At 44.2% G+C, this 18,790-nt stretch overlaps 1 protein-coding gene across 8 annotated transcripts in view; it reads left to right on the forward strand.

The window, feature by feature from the left end:
* The window catches only part of AGAP1 (ArfGAP with GTPase domain, ankyrin repeat and PH domain 1), a 517,259-nt gene that overhangs the window by 326,513 nt on the left and 171,956 nt on the right, over positions 1–18,790 (forward strand). For all 8 annotated transcript variants that reach the window (XM_046018363.1, XM_046018364.1, XM_046018365.1 and 5 more), the window contains one exon: positions 13,756–13,924. In XM_046018363.1, coding sequence (XP_045874319.1) covers positions 13,756–13,924 — 169 coding nt within the window. The remainder of the gene's footprint in view (positions 1–13,755; positions 13,925–18,790) is intronic.

Genomic DNA, 18,790 nt, shown 5'->3' on the forward strand with positions numbered 1-18,790 from the left:
TGAGGCCCAGGGCTCCAGGGATAAGCGGGTCACCCGCACTCAGGTGCTGACCAGCTGAGCCCCTCCTCCCTCTCCACTTGGCATTCTGTAAACATAGCCCTAGCATGATCAAAGTATGATCGAAGTATGTGGGCAGACTTCTGAGGCTGCTCTGTGGTCCGGGTTTCTGTTTCTCAGAGAGTTTGTACATCTAGACGACCTTTAAAAAGCCCTCCCTGCATCACGTTCTTGGGGGAGGTAGGTCTGAGTGTCTCATTGATGTCTCACTAGGTCACTGTCAGGGGGTGGAGGGCGGCGTGTTCTTTGGACTTAACTCTGAGCCGCAGGGAGCACCTTGATGGAAAAATGGAGGGGATAATGAGAAAGAACTCGGACCTGGGGGCTTCACAGTCCAGTGTCCCCACCTATTCATCTTTGTGTCGAGAGAGCACCATCGAGGGCATGGCTAACAGAGGTGTGTGTGCTTGGCTTCCTGACGGGAGCTCGTGGCTGCACAGTTGGGCCAGCGACTTCATGGGGCCCTGGCCAGGAGGCCTTTCCTGGCGTCCTCATGAGGATGCGGGGCGATTGGGCACAGCCCACCTGCCTGGCATGGACTCAGATTGCTCACACTGTAGAAAACCTCATCGTTGGATTTCTTTCCCTTTCAGTGCCCATGGCCCGACTGGGAAGCAGCCATGGCTCTGTCCTTCCCTGACCTGCAGAGCTGGACTCCTTCCCATGGCACCTCCTTCCTGGGTGGCGGAGAAGCTCCTGATGCAGAGCAACTCTGCTCTGGGTGCCACTGGCATTTGCTTGTTTTTTCCCAAGCTGGTAGAGTCAAACTTGGATTCTCTGAACAGTCCTATCAGAATGCTGATTTCAGTCAATTTTCAGGTGCAAAATTAGAAAATCTACCCCTCTACCAATGCAAAAATGAAGAATAGCTCTGGGATGATACCCTGAGTGGGTATTTATCTAAAAAAAATAATAACATCAGGAAAGAAAGGAAGATACTTCTATTGGGAGAACAACTCTTGCCCATACCCACTGCTGGTAATCATCATTTAAGGTACACATAATCCTCACATAAGATCAGGACCTTTTCTGCGATGATTCACTGTGAATCCGTGATCAATCCCTTCAGTGAGTTTTGCACTCCTGCTAAGGTAGACCTCAAATTTCTTCAGGTAGTGATTACTGAGTTATACCCAGAGAAACTCTTCATTGGTTTCCCCAAAACATAGCAGAAGTCGGACTAGCTTGAATCTAGATGACTACGTAGGTAACTTCAAAGCCCAGATTTCTAGATGTCGAATGTTTTGAGTCATGGGATGACAGAGGACCCTGAGATTTCAGGACCCCCTTCTTACTGAGCAGAATAATGTCAGACGTGTCCTGTCTGACATGCTACTGTAGGAGCATAATTAGTTTTATGATGAACAGTTATTTGATCTTGCTTCCCCTTTATAAGCCACAGTGTTGCAGGCTCTCCTCCTCTGGTCTATACGTTCTTTTCCAGCCTGGCTGCTTCTAATTCCAGTCTGCAGTCCATCCTGCTGGTAGACCTGCATGGCCTTCCTCCACGAGAAATCCTCCCTCATCACATGGCAGACCAGCTCTTCTCCTGGTGCCTTCCAGTATCTCTGTACCGCCCTGTCTAGCAAGGACCTTGCCCTGTTTCCCACTGTTTGCCCAGGACTAGTGTAGGCTAGGCACGCTGGCCAGCTCCTGTGGGTCACATGCAATCAAGTCATGGGCTCCTGCCCAGGCTGGGATCCTCACAGGTGACGATCCTGCCTCTGCTTTGAAAATTCCAGTGGGACTGGGGTGGAAGAAATGAACCACGTTGCACATCTCGACCTCCCTGAGTGCAGATCTGCTTGCGTTGGGTGAGGGAGAACACACACATACGTAGTCCTATACAAAGGCCATAAAATCTTAAAACACTGCTGAAACCCACAAATAATCCCTTTTAAAGTAGATCAGGAAAATATGTCAATACTGAGGAGCAGAGAGCTGGAACTCTGGCTACAAGTGAACCTTTCTGTTGTGTTTCAGATGGGTGGGAATGGGTTTGAAAACCCTGGGAGTTCCTAGAGTGGCCAGCTTTATCCATGAGGCAGCAGAAGAACCCTGAGTTTGTTGGGATGGGGACTGTTTAGGGGAATATAGGGAGCTTTGCCGAGTTTGGGGTAGAAGTTGTATTCCTGAGTCTGAGCATCTCCTCGGCCTGCCCCGGGAATAACCGCTGTCCGGTTGTCCCACCAGAGTGGTTTCCTGGGCCCATGGTGCGAGCAGCCCCTCCAGGAACCCCACATCCAGATCTTGCTTGCTTCTAGTCGCACTTGATGCTCTGCCCTTTCCCAGGAGAGGCATTCAGACAGCTTGCCACAAACCATGGATGTGAGAGTAAATTAAGAACATGCCCCTGCATAGTCATGTGAGAACATAGGCCATCTGCATGTACATCTCCTTTGTCTTACGTAGAGAAAGAAGTCACTGTGGATCTCTGTGGTCTCCTGCACATCCTTATCTCTGTCCTTAAAATTCCTTCATGTCTGACAGATTCCATCAGCATCCTGTGCTGATTCCTTCTGATGCACAGGGGGGACCCACACTCATGACTTCAGGCCTGGCGGGGCCCTTCTGCACCACGGTGGCTGGGATGGAGCCCTGTGGCATGCCAGGACTCGGCGGCCCACTTTGGGGATCACCGAGCCCCTTTCAGGTCCGTGACTGGTTGCTCTGTGGGCTTCTCGTCTTCTGCCCTAGCATTGGTCTCCACCTTCTGTCCTCCCTGGGAACTCATCCAGCAGGGCCTCAGAATGGAAGTCCCATTGGCAGAGGTGTTATGCCCAAACCCCCCTCTCCTGCTTGTCTCAGGCCTGCTTGTCTGCTCCGTTCAGCCACCAGAGCACCCTGCCCCAGGTTTTTCAAAATTCAGCCGCTGACTGTGCTGCAGAGAAGGGCAGTTCTCCCCTTCACCATGTACTTCTCATACTCTTGTTACTTCTCTCCACTTGATTCTTTTAAATGCATCAGTGATGAAGAAGATCCCCACTCTGCTTAAGATGGAGCCCTCACCCCTTCACAGGACCTGCCAGGTCTTTCTGGGTGTCACACCACACACTGCCTCTGACCCACCACGTCCCTCCGGGCCAGACTTTTCCTTCCAGCTGCTAGCACCTGCCGTGTTCTCTGGCCTCCAGGCCTAAATACATGCAATTGCTCCCACCAGGAACACCCTCTCCTATTCTTCCTCCTTGCCACACGAACTCTGCTCGTCCTTTCTCTGCAGTCTTGAGAACAGCATGTCTCTGTGGGGTTTCCTCTGCCTGGCCTCTGGGGGTGTACCTGCCGTGCATGCCTTTCCCTTGCTGTGTCCATTGGTGCTCTGTTGTTCCAGTGTATCCTGCAGCCTGCATCTCCCACAAGCCTGGGCAGAGACTTCCAGGGTCCTGTCAGCTGCATGTCCTTCCCATCAGCGTAGTCTTGCTGAACAAAGAATGAAGCACAATTTGTCCATGTTCTTGGGCTGTCCTCATACCAGCAGGCCTGCAGTTCCCAAATCATAAGCAGAGGAAGCCACCTCCATACGCTTTAACACTGAAATATGTGTCCCAGCCGTATTGAGGTTCCACTCAAAGAAAAGACTGCAGGAAAAGTCCAGGGTGGGAGAAGAGCACCGGATTTCGGTTTTGTCTTTTTAACTGTGGTAAAACACACACAACATAAGACTGACCATCTTAACCATTTTTAAGTGTACATTTCAGTGGCATGAAGTGTATTCTCACTGTCGGCAGCCAGTCTCCAAAAGCTTTTCATCTGGCAGAACTGGGATTGTCCCCATTAAACACTAAGTCCCCATCCCCTTCCCTGGGCAGCATCATTGTACTTTCTGTCCCTGTGAATTTGTCTACTCTAAGTTCCTCATATTAGTGGAGTCACATAGTATTTGTCTTTTTGTGACTTACTTATTTCATTCAGCTTAATGTCCTTGAGGTCCAGCCATGTTGTAGCATGGGTTGAATCATACAGTGTTCTGTGTCTTTACCACAGTTAGTTTATCCGTTCCCCTGTGGATGGACATTTGAATCGCTTCCTCCCCTTGGCTGCTGTGACTCATGCTACTGCAGATGTGGGCGTGCAGATGCTGCTTGGAAGCTTTATTGTCCAAGCTACAACATGCGAGAACTATAGAGATATCCAACCTTAACCAGGGCCCACTGGGGAATTGGCTGGGTGCAGTCCTGAGCAGTGTGGTGAATATCAGTGCTGTCAGACCCATGGAATAATCCTGCCAAAATAAGTATAAATACTTTCGGGGAAATAATTACAATTTTTGTTAGAAAGAATGACTACTGAAAAACTCATCCCATTTACACATACACAAAAAAAAGTTAGATGCTTTTTCAGAGTCTTATTTCTGCCTAAGGAAACTCTTATTTTATAGAACGCTCGGGGTTTGTAACTTGTTCAGATTTTCAAATAAAGTGTCCATAATGCCTGCTCGCTGTGGTACAAGTTATCTTCACGTTGATAACACAGTGTGTAAGCAGGGCGTGATCAGACCAAGAAAAGTCTTCATGTTTCTGTAAAAACTAAACCACCAAATATCCTAGATTCTACCTAACCTATTTTTTCTACATTGAGAAAAATCCATCTGCCTTCTTTTCTAAATTAAAAAAATAATAATATTTGCATTTTCGTGTGTTTCTGTAAATATGCAGATTTAACCGCGTAGCTTGCAGATTTGAGTCTTCAAGCTTTTAGAGTTGATAGTACATTGTCTTATTGGGATGCAGCATGGTAGTTCATCCCTTGACCTAGTCTGTATCATTTTTGTTTTCCATTTTTGTTCTTTTTAGTGTTCCTGACTGTAGCCAGAATTCTTGCAAAAAGGTAAATAAATCAAACCCATTGGTTTTCTTCTCTGACAGTAAGTCACTACAGAGGAGAACTGTCTGCGGTAGAGGATGGACGTGGGGGGGTCACGAGAAATATTCTTTCTCGTCCACCAAGAGATTGAATTCCATGATGATATTTTATAAATATTTTCTTCTGTAGCTCATAACCTGGTTACTGGCTTGTTGCAAAGGTCTTGCAAGGAAGAGATGGGTGGAGGGCCTGCCTCTTCTCAGGTGTGCCTGTGGCCCCAAATGGAAACCAATCAAGGTGGCGATTTATGTTCATTAAGTGCTTGTCAAAACTGAAAAATTTTCTAATCAACAGCAATCTAGCAGCGGCCCCCTCGATGGCTGGGAGTGCCACCTCGGCCGCATCGGCTCTCTGCCTGTTACAACTCTAGGCGAAAATCCGCTGATGATTACATTAGGCTAAGCTGCGGAGTAAATGAACCGTGTCTTATTTAGGTGCCACTAGCTCCAGCGTAGGCCTGCCCCGCGGGGCACTGGATAGCGTTTTATGGCTTTAAAATTAGTGTAGCTTCCCATTTGCTGCAGGGTGCTGCATGTTATGCCTTTGAACTCAATAAGCAAAGGGAAGGGGGCCTTTTGTTTTTCCCCCCATATTTTTCTCCCTTGCATTTTAGCAGTTTTGTTTTGCATCTTTTCCAGACGGCATTTTGCAATAAAGATGTCTGACTACCATATACATGCCTCCCCCACCCAAAAAAAAAGGGGGGGGGAGAGAGAGAGAAAAGAAAGGAAGGTGGAGGGGGAGAAAAATAAAAAGTAGAACATAGCAGATGTCTGCGAAGGACAGAGTTTCTTTCTTCCTGAGCTAGGTAATGAAAAGTCGCTTGGCAGGTCACCCCTCATGGCTTATCATGTCAGGATTATTACCTCAAGTGGTAACAACACCTTGAGCTCAGGGAATGATCACGTCAGATCGGAGGGCAAAGATTTCAGTATGTTGACTGGACAGCACTAAGGAGAGCTACCGTTTGGGGAGGGCTCCGGCATTCTCTTAAACAGTTTGCAAATGATCTCTGTCCATCCTCAGAACTGTCCCATGAGGCGGGACCTGTTCATCTCCCTATCTTAAAGATGTGGAAATGGGGACCAGGAATGATTAAGTAGTGTGCCCGGAGTGCACAACTCCCCAGACCCCAAGGCTGAATCCCGGGCACTATCCCAGAGGCCATTCTGACTTTGTCCTCTGCAGACTTCTTTAGTTGAGGAAATTAGAATGTTAACGGACATGAAGCAGTAGCATCAGGGGAACAGAATTTCTCCTAGAAAAGCAATGTGTCAGAAAAAAACACAGGTGTGGTGAGTGTTCAGCATGGGGAGAAATCCTGCAGTGTTCTGGTGGGCAACAGTGAATGTGGGAGATTTCTGTCCTGCACTGGGTTAAATGGCAGAAGAAAAGGTGTAGTGATCATTAGCGCCCCCCCCCCCCCCCCGGGGACAGACTGTGTGTGCTCTCTGTCTTAAAAATCTGTTTTTTGAAGAGCTATGTGTTCTAGCAAATTCACCCCAAGAAGTCTGAAGTTTTAAAGAGCTTCAGATCTAATATTGCTATGCTGAACATTCCTATCTCACTCAAAACTTCCCAGATATAACTGCTGGTCCAGTTGTTTCAAGCCATAATTAATTATTAAAGTACTCACATAGCCAAGGAACGGTGCCGGCTCCTTGAAGTTCATTGCAGTGAAATTTCACTCATGCTTGCCTTCAGAAGAGGCCTACAGTGACTGGGAAGACAGGAAGCCATTTTCATACCCAACACATTCATTTTGTGTGGGCTGGGTTTGAGCACGCATGGGTTACAACTGGGTAATATTCAATTTGAACCTAAAATGAGGAAAATCTTTCTTGCAGTGTAAAGCTCAATATACTGGGTCAATCAAGACAGATACAATCAGGAAGCAATAGGTATATTCATAATTCAATTTGGAGTTTTCTGCTGTTTTGATTTATATTATAATAACCTATCCCCCAGGGCTGACGTTGGACTTTTCAGCCCACACGTGTCAAATGCTAGCTGGAGGAGGGGCCTCTAGAGGTTGGTCCTGGCTGTGTGTGGGAGCTGTCCATGGTGCATGAAGCGCGCTGCCCCTAACCCCCTGTGACGCTTCGCCAGCCTTCCCTTCTGCTGGGTCTTCCATGATCACAGGGCCCACTAAAGAATCTGCTGTCGTAACTGTTGCATTTGTCCCAGGCACCAGGTACCTTCTTCCTGGGGAGGCCACGCGTCACGTTGGCATGTACTTACAAGCCAAAGTTGGTTGAGTGGTCCTTTCAAAGGCAGGTCCAAAAGCGAAACCCTGCAATTCTGTTGGCTGTCTGGGGAAACAAAAATCATCTCTCCTAGGGTTTTCCACTTTGAAGCTGCCTCCTACCTTGCTATTGTGACTGGCCCTTTGGAGAGAAGGAGAAATTGTCTTCTTTGAGTTATATGATCTGAAAGGACATGGCCAGAAGATTCCTCCTAGTTTTACGATATTTTCATAGTATTTTTAGGGTATCGGTTTCGTCCACTCCTGTGACTGTATATGAGCCTATTGTTTATTATTCAGAAATGTTGGACTTGAACATTTGCTTAGGTCTCTTTGAATGGATGGTATTATGTGTGTCTTTATAGATTAGTTTCCTTTGAAAATAGTATTAAATGGAGTTGGGAATAGCAGTGCATTTAACAATGGCTTCTCTTACATACTTTTTTTTTTTTTTCCTGAGCCCTGAGGTAAGGATTTTTTAAAAATAGAACTTATACAAACTACAGTTCCTCTTTGAACCTGGACATTCATGAAGTACAGTGAAAATCGGAAGAATGAGTCAATCCTTTCCTCCAGGAAAAGACAAACAAATCTGAAGAACATTTCTGGCATCTCTGCAGAAGCCCAGCTCTCATTCCCTTCCCCCAGTTGTGTGTGTGAAGCTGTTACACACTCGTAGCTCTTGGCTGTTTTGTGAATATTGAACTGGGCAAGTGGTTCTTAACCTTTGGGCCTCAAGACTCCTTTACTTTATTAAAAATAACTGAGGAATCCTAAAGGTCTTTTGTTTCTGAGGGTTATATCTTTTTTTTTTTTCAAGTTTTTTTAATTTAAGTCATCTCTACACCCAGAGTGAGGGCTCGAACTCACGATCATGAGATCAAGAGTCACACACTCCTCCCACTGAACCAGCCAGGCACCGCATCTGTGGATTATACCTAATTGATACTAAGCACGTTAGACATCAAAACTAAGAAAATTTTAAAATACTCACATAATTTATTGAAAAGAATAATAAACCACCCTTCTGTGATATTATTACATAAATAACATTTTTATGGAAAACACATTTTCCATAACAAAAGGAAATCTTGAGAACAGTAGGACAGTCTTACTGTTTCCAAAGCTCGTTGGTAGCTGGCTTAATGAAAAAGAGCTGGATTGTCATACCTGCCTTTTGCCTTCAGTCGGCTCTGATACGTTGTTTTAATTAAAGTGTATCAAGAACCTCACCTTATAGGGGCGCCTGGGTGGCTCAGTGGGTTAAAGCCTCTGCCTTCGGCTCAGGTCATGATCCCAGGGTCCTGGGATCGAGCTCCGCATCGGGCTCTCTGCTCAGCAGGGAGTGTGCTTCCCTTCCTCTCTCTCTCTGCTGCCTTTCTGCCTATTTGTGATCTCCGTCTGTCAAATAAATAAATAAAATCTTAAAAAAAAAAAAAAAAAAGAACCTCACCTTATGGAGGGAGGTACTTTCATAGCCATTCAGATCATTGTCGATGTTCTTCTAGGATAATCCATCCATATGCAACTTGTGACAGTTGCTGAGGAATGCAAGAGGGAATCCAAAACACTATCACTCACTGTTTCCTTCTCTGCTCAGTGAAGATCCGTTGAACTGCCTTGCTGGTTGAATGACCTTCTGTGTGACACCATGCATGGGTCATTTCAAAAACATTGCTTAGGGATGCCGGGGTGGCTCATTCAGTTAAACATCTGACTCTTGATTTCACCTTAGGTCTTGATCTCAGGTTTGTGAGATCGAGAGTCCCATGCTCAGCAGAGAATGTGCTTGAGATTCTCTCCTTTCCTTCTCCCGCACCCTCTCCTTCTGCATCTTCCGCTGTGTGTATGTGTGCTCTCTTTCTCTCAAATAGGTAATTGAAAAAAAAATTGTTTAACTGAGATATGCAGCTTTCCAAATGGAGACACTTTTCATCATATAATATCCAGAAACTGTTTGGATTTATATCACCGCCCGTCTTGTCGGGAAAGAGCGTCGTATTTGAAAAGTGTCAAGCTCACAGTGAGAGATGCAAGTTGCCAAGATTCTCATCCTCACCGGAAACTTGGGTTATACACCAGCCACAGATACTGTCCACTCTTTTCCCTGCAGTGATCATGCTGTTCATTTCAAGAAAATAGCTGCCGAAAGCCCAAGGTTGAATAGTCATATAATGTCTGACATAATCATTCTTTCAAGTAAAAATAGGTCCCACCAAAAAAGCGGCTAGTTCAGCTCGCACCTGAGACAACTGCAGAAGTATGTTTCTGTGGGACACCCATCCCCTTCCATGTGTGGCACCAACGCTCACGCATGCTTGCCCTGTCATTACCCAGAAAATCAAGATGTTTATATACCTCAGGGTTGAAATGTTTAAGAATCAATAGCTGCTTTTTTTTTTTTTTTTAATTTGACACAGAGAGAAAAGCAGCAGCAGCAGGGGGAGCGTCAAGGAGAGGGAGATTGACACTGGGCTTGATCCCAGGACCCTAGGATTATGACCTGAGCCAAAGGCAGATGCTTAACTCACTGAGCCACCTAGGTGCCTCAAGAACATTCTTAAGTGAAACTTTGTTTTTATTTAGAGAACATGGCAATGAATACTGACAAGAGGGCCTAGTGCAGTTTGGTTCTGCTGCCTGGGTTTATGGTCTAGAACCAGCAGTTTTAGTCACCAGAAAAACAAATTTCTGCTCTAGAAGAGGCGAACAGTGTCTTGGGATATTTTAAAGATAGTCCTGAGCCTGTGAACCCCCGAATAGTGTATCAGGGACCACACTTTGAGGACTGCCAAGCTAGGTCATGCAAAGAGGAAAAATTCAATATATTGGCCACAGCAGGTATTAGTTTGTGCTAATAATTATCTCACCTAGACAAGCTATATTACATGTTAATATTATTAAATTTCTAGGCATTTATGTACAATTAGAAACCAGAACTTATTGGGAAAACATAATGGGAGCAAAATTTCTGTGATTTTTTTTTTCCATCATTTAATTATGAAGATGAAGAGTCTCCATACTGTATAAAAAATCTGTGTTAAAATCACAGTGGTGTTAATTGCATTATCTGTCCTTGAAGATAGTCTCAAAGCTTTCTGTTTGATTCAGATGCTCTCGTTCCGAGATGCCAATCATACCATTTCTACATTTGGAGTTGGCTTTAAGATCTTGTTAACTGCTTTTGGTAACCCCATGAACACATCAAGCAAACCCATCTTTCAGCAGACAGCCAAAGGTAACATCGGGATGGGAGGCAGTGAGAATCAATATAGTAAGAGTATTTTTAGGGACTATTGATGGATTGCTGTATTTTGAGCTTAAGTCCAATGCCAGATGCCCCAGAGCTGACTAAGATGAACTCACCATTTACTGAGAACTGTATAGTCCATCACACACGGAGAGGGCTCTGAGATCACCAGGCCAAGACCTCCACACCTTTCCTTCTGCGGTTTTGGGGAAAACACCTGGGTTCCAGCAGCCTCATGCCGTGTTTGGGTGAGGGCTTACTCTCCCCACCGGAGCACCGCGTTAGCCAGTCGATGACCTCCAGGTCCTGGTAACACACGACCATGAGATTGGAGGACAAGATTGTCAGCCGCAAATCAATTAATTCTCCAAGTCCGGAGAGATGCCGTCCACCACGGCACTAATGACTCCGCGGCCCTCTCTGAAGGCAGCCCCCCAGAAGGCTGGAGCCACGTTAAACCGTGCTTCTGTCAGCAAGCTGGAAGCTGTGGGTCTCTGACACGGCTCTCAATTGCTAGCAGGTTTCTCTCATTGCACCTCATTTGCATCTGGGACATCAATTAGCATGTTTGTTGAGGCTAATTGAATGAAACTCAATCATAGCTCTTAATTGCTTGACTATGTGAAAAGAAATCACATTAATGCAGCTAATTAAGTGTACGGCAATAGATGCAACATAATTAGGAGCGAGAGGTAAAAAACAAGGGATGGCAAAGGTGCAGGAGTGGGCTTGCGGGGGGCCGCAGTGCTCCGTTCCTGAGCTCACCGCACGTTCGGCAACGGGTCCCTTTGCTCCAGCGCCTGCTTGGAGAAAATAATCCGCAGGACTAGCATGGACAACTTGAGAAGAAAAATGCAAATAGGTTTGCAATTACTACTTTTTCAAGCTGTTGAGGGGCAGGAGATAGCACCTCTGGGGGGCCTGGCTCTTGAGTGGGCCCCGGGGACTTGTTAAGTGCTGTTTAAAAGTACTTGGCTTTGAATTACCCTCATGCCTTGTTAAAGGGTTTTTTCCCCTTTTATCATTGATCGGCATTTTCTACAAGGAACAGGAGAAGGGTAGTATCTGTAACATTTGCATATCAAAATCAAGCTTGCTGTCTTTACTTCACCCAGTGAGGCCCCTACCTCAGACCCATAAGGCCGCATGTCCCACTTCTGAGGAGGCAACATTGGTTAGTGGTCTAGCTTTAATTCCTCAAGTACCAAGCTGGGGCAAGATGAAAAGGCTGGGTTCTTTCAAAAACAGAAAACTCAGCGTCGTTCCCCTTGGGGGAAACTTGAAGCCGCAGTCGCGTGCCTTTGCATTCCACCTGTTTCCGAAGCACCACATTGAAGGGCTTTTGTGAATTAGGAAATGCATTTTGTAAGGTTTGTAAAAATGTTAGTGGCTTGCACTGTAAGAATTGCCAAGTTTATATCCTGGTTTTTTGTTTTTTTTTTTTTAGTTCTAGCTCCTCTGAAGTTTCGGTGCCTAACTCAAGCAAGAAAACAGATTCCCTGGCCCATGCTGAGCCAAAGATAAATGTGTTCCCTTGCTGCATTGTAATCCAAAAAGCAGACACTTGGTACATTTCTATAATAATTTTAAATAAAATATCCTGGTTATTGTATGTTAAAACATGCCTATTAAAAGAGCCCATGCTGAGGCTTTAGTCACTATCTGATTAGCCTCATTTTAGAGCCCATAAGCAATAAATGCTCAATTACACTCCTGTTATTGTATTTTAATTTGTTAAGAATTGGCATTAAAGAAGAAAGTTATAGCAAGTTGATATTTTTGAAAGAGTAACTATGCGAGAATGAATTCATTATGTACAAGCCTTAACTTCGGTGTTAAAGCTTAGGTTGGCCTATTTTCAGTGGATATTAATGGAAGTAAGTTAAAGATGTTTAAGAACAATCTTTTTTTTCTGGTAGATGACCTTGACCCTCAGCCCTAGACTAACCAAGGATCACTTCCCTTCTGCTTTTTGTTCACCATCCTCAACACCCTGAGCTCGTTCATGAGGTTCCATGTATTTTTTCCAGTCTGTCTTATCCTTCTATCGAATTTAATGGTAACAACCTTCTGTCTTTGGTCCACATCCTTTCAAAACATAGCTCTTTCATGGTTAATTATATTTTGGGGAGTTTCCCAAGCATCTTGACTTCCAGGTGGAGTCCAGGGTCTGTCAAGATGGCAGAGGCGAACGCCAGCCAGCCTGTCCTGCAGGGCCAGGTTGCATCAGGGCCTCTGCTCCTGGCTCCCGTGGCTGACAGCAGATCTGTGGATCCCACTATATCTCTCTGGGTGGTGACTGCTGACAGAGGCCTAGCTTCCCCACTCCCATTGAAGAGCTGGTCTGTTTCTGACCCCCTTCGGTGCAGCTCCGGATCCTTTCTCTGCTGGTCTTTGCTCCCGTATTCCTCCTGGCTCCAGCCTTGTGTAGCCTTTGGAACATTCTTTGCACGTGGAGGTCCAGTAATTCCTAATTCACCAGTAAGCCCCTTACCCTGGCTTTCATTTTCCTCTCCCATTCCCCCACCCAGCAACCAGCTCTTGGGTGGTACTTTACTCCACACTGAAATGTTGTCATGTGACCTCCACAAAGACCATCACTATCCACCTAGACTTCCCCCTGGTTCCCTGTTAGCTCCTGGTCATTCACCTCCATCATGAGAAGAATGGCAAGATAACTTTTTCTGGATACTTGAATCACTTGGAGAAACACAATGCTTGAGTACTAGACTTACTCAGTGTTCTTTCTTTTTCAACATCCAGCTATTACACATCCATCCATGAGCTCTGTGTTTTCTCAGCACCATACCACCAACCTCTCAGACATTGTCCTGGTCCTTAGTGAAATCCTTGACCTTTTACTTAGTTTTCTCCTGAGCTCCCACCAGAGAGCTTCATTCTTATCTAGTTGCTTAGTGGTGTTGCCATCTGAGACCGAACAGTTGTTACGAAATAGTTTCCTACTGCATGGAATTTTACCTGAAACTTAGACAAAGAGTCTGGGGTCCTAGTGTGCCATGTAATAAGCAGCAGTTTAAAAAACATAATTTCATATGGATACTTATTTTCTCCAGCTGGTCTGTCATCCCCCCAGTGGAAGCATTTCCTGTGTCTCCTTGTATTTCCAGGGTCTGGGTTAGTTCAGGACACAGAGGCGGTGATTTCAGTATAATGATGATGCCACCATACTAGACAGATCAAAACCTCATTATTTTTAAAGTGCTTGCCACAGTGGAAGGGGTCATAGGATTATAACTTATGGTGTCTGATAGAACCTTGTGTCCTAGATTGTATGAGGTCTTCTTTTTAATCTCTCTTGGATGTTTAACATTTTGAACAGGATTACATGCAGAATGTTCATGGTAAAGAGATTGATCTTCTGAGAACCACTGTGAAAGTCCCAGGGAAGAGGCCACCCCGAGCCACGTCGGCCTGTGCGCCCATCTCCAGCCCTAAAACCAACGGCCTGTCCAAGGACATGAGCAGTTTACACATCTCACCAAATTCAGGTAAGCTCATGGCAGACCCGCACAAGAACCCAGTGGTAGGTGCCGCTGGTCACAGACAGTGTGGAGCCTTGGAGGTGAAGTGAGGTTAGAACCGTGAACATTGTACTTTAAGGTTTAGAAACCTCTTCTCTTCTGTGGGTGGTCACCTTCCCTACCCCTGTGGTTCCGGGACTGCCAGCCAGCACATGGCACCATCTTGAGTCACAGTCTCACAAACCAAACCAAGAGGTTTTCCCAGAGATGTGTAGTTGGAAGTAGAGTTTTACATATGACTGAGGATTTAAGGGCCTTCTAAAGTATGTAAATGAGCTGTGAAAGTATCAAGGGCTGGTGTGTATTTGTAGTGACTAAGTGGATGAAAGTGGAAGAGCTATTTGGAACAAGATTGAAAGGAAACTATTGGACCTCAACTTTCAATTCTCTCAGCTTTATATTGTAACTTTTATGTCATTCTTTTACACAACCTTAATTTTCTTTATTCTCTTTTGAAAGGAGATTTGGTCTTTAATTCAGGATCAAAGGAAGTATTTTCTCAAATCTAGATGTGTTTAGAAATTCCTGGCCATTGAGTCCAGTTTCAGGCCATTCAGAATGTCATGGTTCATTTTTGTGAGTCTTTGCAAATGGTTGCCTTCTGGCTTTGACCTTCCAGTGATTACTTATCAGAGAAAAGGCCTGAGTCCTCCTTCTAACACACTTCAACACACGGGTTTGTTTTCTCCAGCAAAAAGTCCCTTTTTCCTCTTTGACATACATCCTGTCTTTTCAAAATAAATTAACTGTTCTTTGGGACTTTCTGGCATATGGCTTTGCTCCATTTTTCTCCTTCTGAGGTGTCAGGTGCTTTGAAAGACGGATCGTGCTGACCCCACAGTTCTGTGGTATACACGATGTTGGTTGGTGAAAGCAAGGTAGTAGAAAGGGGCCAAAACTGGGGTCCATTGGCGCTCTACTGTGTGATACCAAGTGGCATTGGACAGCTAACTCGGTAAAGCTTTACCACCATATTAGGTCCATCTCGCCTGGCCTATATGCATCACAGAAATGTGATGGCAGGTAAGATAATACATACGAAAGTTTTGGGAAACTCATAAAGTACAATTCAAATATCAGCTGTTATTAAAAATCCAAAGAAATAGGGCTTTCTGCTAGGGAGACATCAGTTCATTCCAAAATGGTGGTAAGGTCTCTTAAGACCTGCTGACCTTCCTTCCGAGACATACCTGAAATTTCCCTTTTCGGGATGGTGTGCTAACTCTGGGATAAGAAGAGAGAAAATAAGTACGCATGATGGAAGGAGGGATTCTGTATTAAATGAAAAACTGATGTCTTCACTACTTTGTATTTATTAGCTTTTTCAAAAAATATTTAGTGAGTGCCTGTCCTACGCCAGGAACTGTGTATGCTGTGGATGTGGAGACCCCGATCTCCAGAACTTACACCTGAGGCCGTCACCTTAAAACGAGCTCATTTTCCACTTCTCCTTCTAACCCACCATGCCAAACCCACCCATTTTAGTCATGTGAACAAACATTTATGGCATATCTGATGGATGCCAGGCATGGTGCTGGGCTCTGGGTACACAGATTAAGACTCATTTCTGCTGTTGAGAATCTTGGGCTCTGGTAGGGAAGAAAGACCAGCAGACAGTAAAGGCAGGGCTCTGAGGCAGGCCACAGTACAAGTACACAGGGGCCTGAAGGTCTAGGGGTGATGGGTCCAGTTTACCTGAGGAGGTGGATCAAGGCTCAGGGCTTGGGGAGCACCTGTGCAGAGTGTAAAGAAAGGATGGGAATCTGCCAAGCACAAGGATGAGGGAAGAGCCTCAGTGATTTGAAGGAGTTTTAGATACATAATGTTTGGAATTTAGAGTTTTTTAAATCTTGAAACTTGTGTTCTTTGGTGCTGAACTGCCCCTTGTTTTCCTCAGGAAAATGTAATGTTTGGTAAACAGAAAATACAAAATGCCTTGTAACCTTATCATATGCGTGGAGTGGCTCATGTCCTGTGCCTCAGCTAAAGGAGGATTCCTTTAGCACCTGTTTCTTTCTCTTGAATGCCCTGGCATTGGGTGGATAGGAGGGTTTGGGGCAGTGCACAGAATCCCTTTCCCTGCTCCCACATTCAGCTGATGACGGCACATTCTTCCAACCCTTAGCCAAGTTAATTCCTCTTAAAGGGAGCCTGCTTGATGGTTACTCTTCCTCGGATCACAAGTAGGGACATGGAAGTGGGGCTGTGGCGTCACAGGAGCACAGTACCACTTTGGGGAAAGAAAGTGCCTCGTGGTAACAGCGGTGCTCAGGGACGTGGCTTCCTTGTCTCTGCATGCAGGTGACCTCATCGGCTGGTGGCCTTCTGTCCCCTTGTTCATAGGTGCTCTCTCTCTCGTGGAGAACAATTTTAACTTGAAGTATGTTGATGTTATTTTAAGTGGCAGACTCTGACCTAAAAATAGGTATTATTTCAGCTATTTTGGGGCTGTTTGCCAAAGAACTTAACATGCTACTTAACTGTATTCTTCTTTCTCTACTCATTTGATTTCTGCTGTTTTGTTCTAGAGGTCCAAGTTAACATGGAGATGTTTGTTTCTTTTTGTGCTTTTCCTTTTTATTTGTTTTCTTATCTTAATTACTGGACTAGAGCAATGTTTTGTGCCTTCCCTTCTTGTAACTTTTTCACTTGTGTAGACATGATAACATGCATGTACCCAAATCCTTGTGTATACCATTTGTTACTGTCTTAGGACAAATGTCCGTGAGTAAAGTGACTCAAGTCAGTGGTTATATACCAAGATCTTGGTATGCATTTCCAAAGTAATTTCTAGAAAGGTTTTGTTGCACAAGTACCCTTCCATCTCCAAAGTGAGTATCCATTTCACCCACACATGCTTGCTAGTATTGCTGTTATCATTTTTGGAATCTATACTAAAAATACCTCATGCTTTGTTTATTTGGATTTCTTCAGTTAACACTAAAGTTGACCATCGCTTGTTGATCACAGGTATTTCTTATGTCACAGTTGTTTAGATGCATCTTTTCCCGTTTTTGTATTTGGTGTTTGTCTTTTTCTTACTAGTATATAAGAATTCTTTACATGTTAAGGATATTAATGCTGTATAATATGTTCTGTAGATATTTCCTCAGTTTATTATTTGCTTTTTAAATTTTATGGTCTTATTTACATATAGAGGTTTTCCCCTTTTTAATGTATAATCAAGAATATATACATATAATCAAATTATAAGTCTTAGTTCTGCAATTTCTGCTTTAGATATTTAGAAACCCTTAAATAATAATCCTGAAAACAGATCCCATTTCATAAATATATATTTCTGCGTTCTGCAGTTTTTTTATTGTTTCTTTCTTAAGAATATTTAGCCTTGAATCCACCTTTAATTTGTTTGTATCAATTATACACAATAGGAAATCTAATAAACTCCTTTTTCAAATAGATAACTAATTGTCCTTTCTCTGTCGAACTGTTTACTTATGACTGTGTGTCTCACCTTTATTATACAACTAACTCATTTAATCAAAATCACTGCTTCTGGGCTTGGGAATCTTTCAGTTGACCTACTGTTACCATTGTGTTACCATGTATGGATTTACCACAGTTTCTTAGATTTATGATTCAATTTATATCTGGTAGTAATATTACTCTTTGATTTTACTGGTGTTCTTGGCTGTTGCCACTCATTTATTTTTTCCAATAAACTTAAGAGTAACTCAAAACCTTCTCCTTTCCCCGAAAAATAATTGCATTGTGACTCATTGACAGTGCTTTTAATCTATCAGTTAATTGGGGAGGAACTGACATCTTTACTATATTGAGTTTCTTGTCATGGAACACAAGTCTTGCCCAATTTATTCGAACCTAATGTATATCCCTCAGTAAAATGTTAACACTTTTCTTCATTTAGATGTATCATGTCGATCCATTCTGTTAGTTTATAATTTTTGATGAAATGTGAAGCTAATTTTTTGGGGGAGAGGGGCTGGGAGAGAAGGGGGCTGTCTGTTATCTACTTTGCAAGAAATAAGAAAGCTCGGGGTGCCTGGGTAGCTCAGTGGGTTAAAGCATCTGCTTTCGGCTCAGGTCATGATCCCAGAGTTCTGGGATCGAGTCCCGCATTGGGCTCTCTGCTTAAACAGGGAGGGAGCCTGCTTCCCCCCCCCCCATCTCTCTGTGCCTGCCTCTCTGCCTACTTGTGATCTCTGTCTGTCAAATAAATAAATAAAATCTTTAAAAAAAATAGAAATAAGAAAGCTCATAGTCTTTATGTTTTTATATCCAGTCATTGTATTGAACTCTATGTTAGTGGGAATATTTATTCAAATGTTTCTCTTGATTTTCTAGTTTATGATCCTAATGCATCTGACATTTCAGATATGATAATGCCTAATTATATGTCTGTGTTGACTTTGGGATACCTTACTGCTTTCGTTCCTGTACTGCTCGTGTACCGTCATTACTGGGTTGGCTGCATGTATGCCCAGCCCCGAATAGTGCTTTGGAGTTTCATGGGATCCTCCCTTCAGAGGCCTTGCACTCTGGTGGGGGCGGAGGAGTCAGAAGATAAACAAATAAGACCATTGAAGTTGGTGATCAATGCTCAAGGGATGAAGGGGGCAACTGGATAGAAAATCACTGGTTGTGGGGGTGGTCTTGTGTTATTCCTAGTATTGGGAAATGCTTCACCAGTCTTGGAATGTTGACTGCATTTCAAATATCACAATGCTGGAAATGTGATGATCTTCATGTCACATTTTGACCAGGCTTAGAGAAGGGGAGGAAAAACACATCCAAGTAGCTGCCTTGTGTACTGATAACTGAGCCTGGGTCTCCCTTTGGGGCCCACAAGTT

The sequence above is a fragment of the Meles meles genome, chromosome 9 (assembly GCF_922984935.1).
Source record: "Meles meles chromosome 9, mMelMel3.1 paternal haplotype, whole genome shotgun sequence".
In the NCBI taxonomy this organism is placed as follows: Eukaryota; Metazoa; Chordata; class Mammalia; order Carnivora; family Mustelidae; genus Meles; species Meles meles.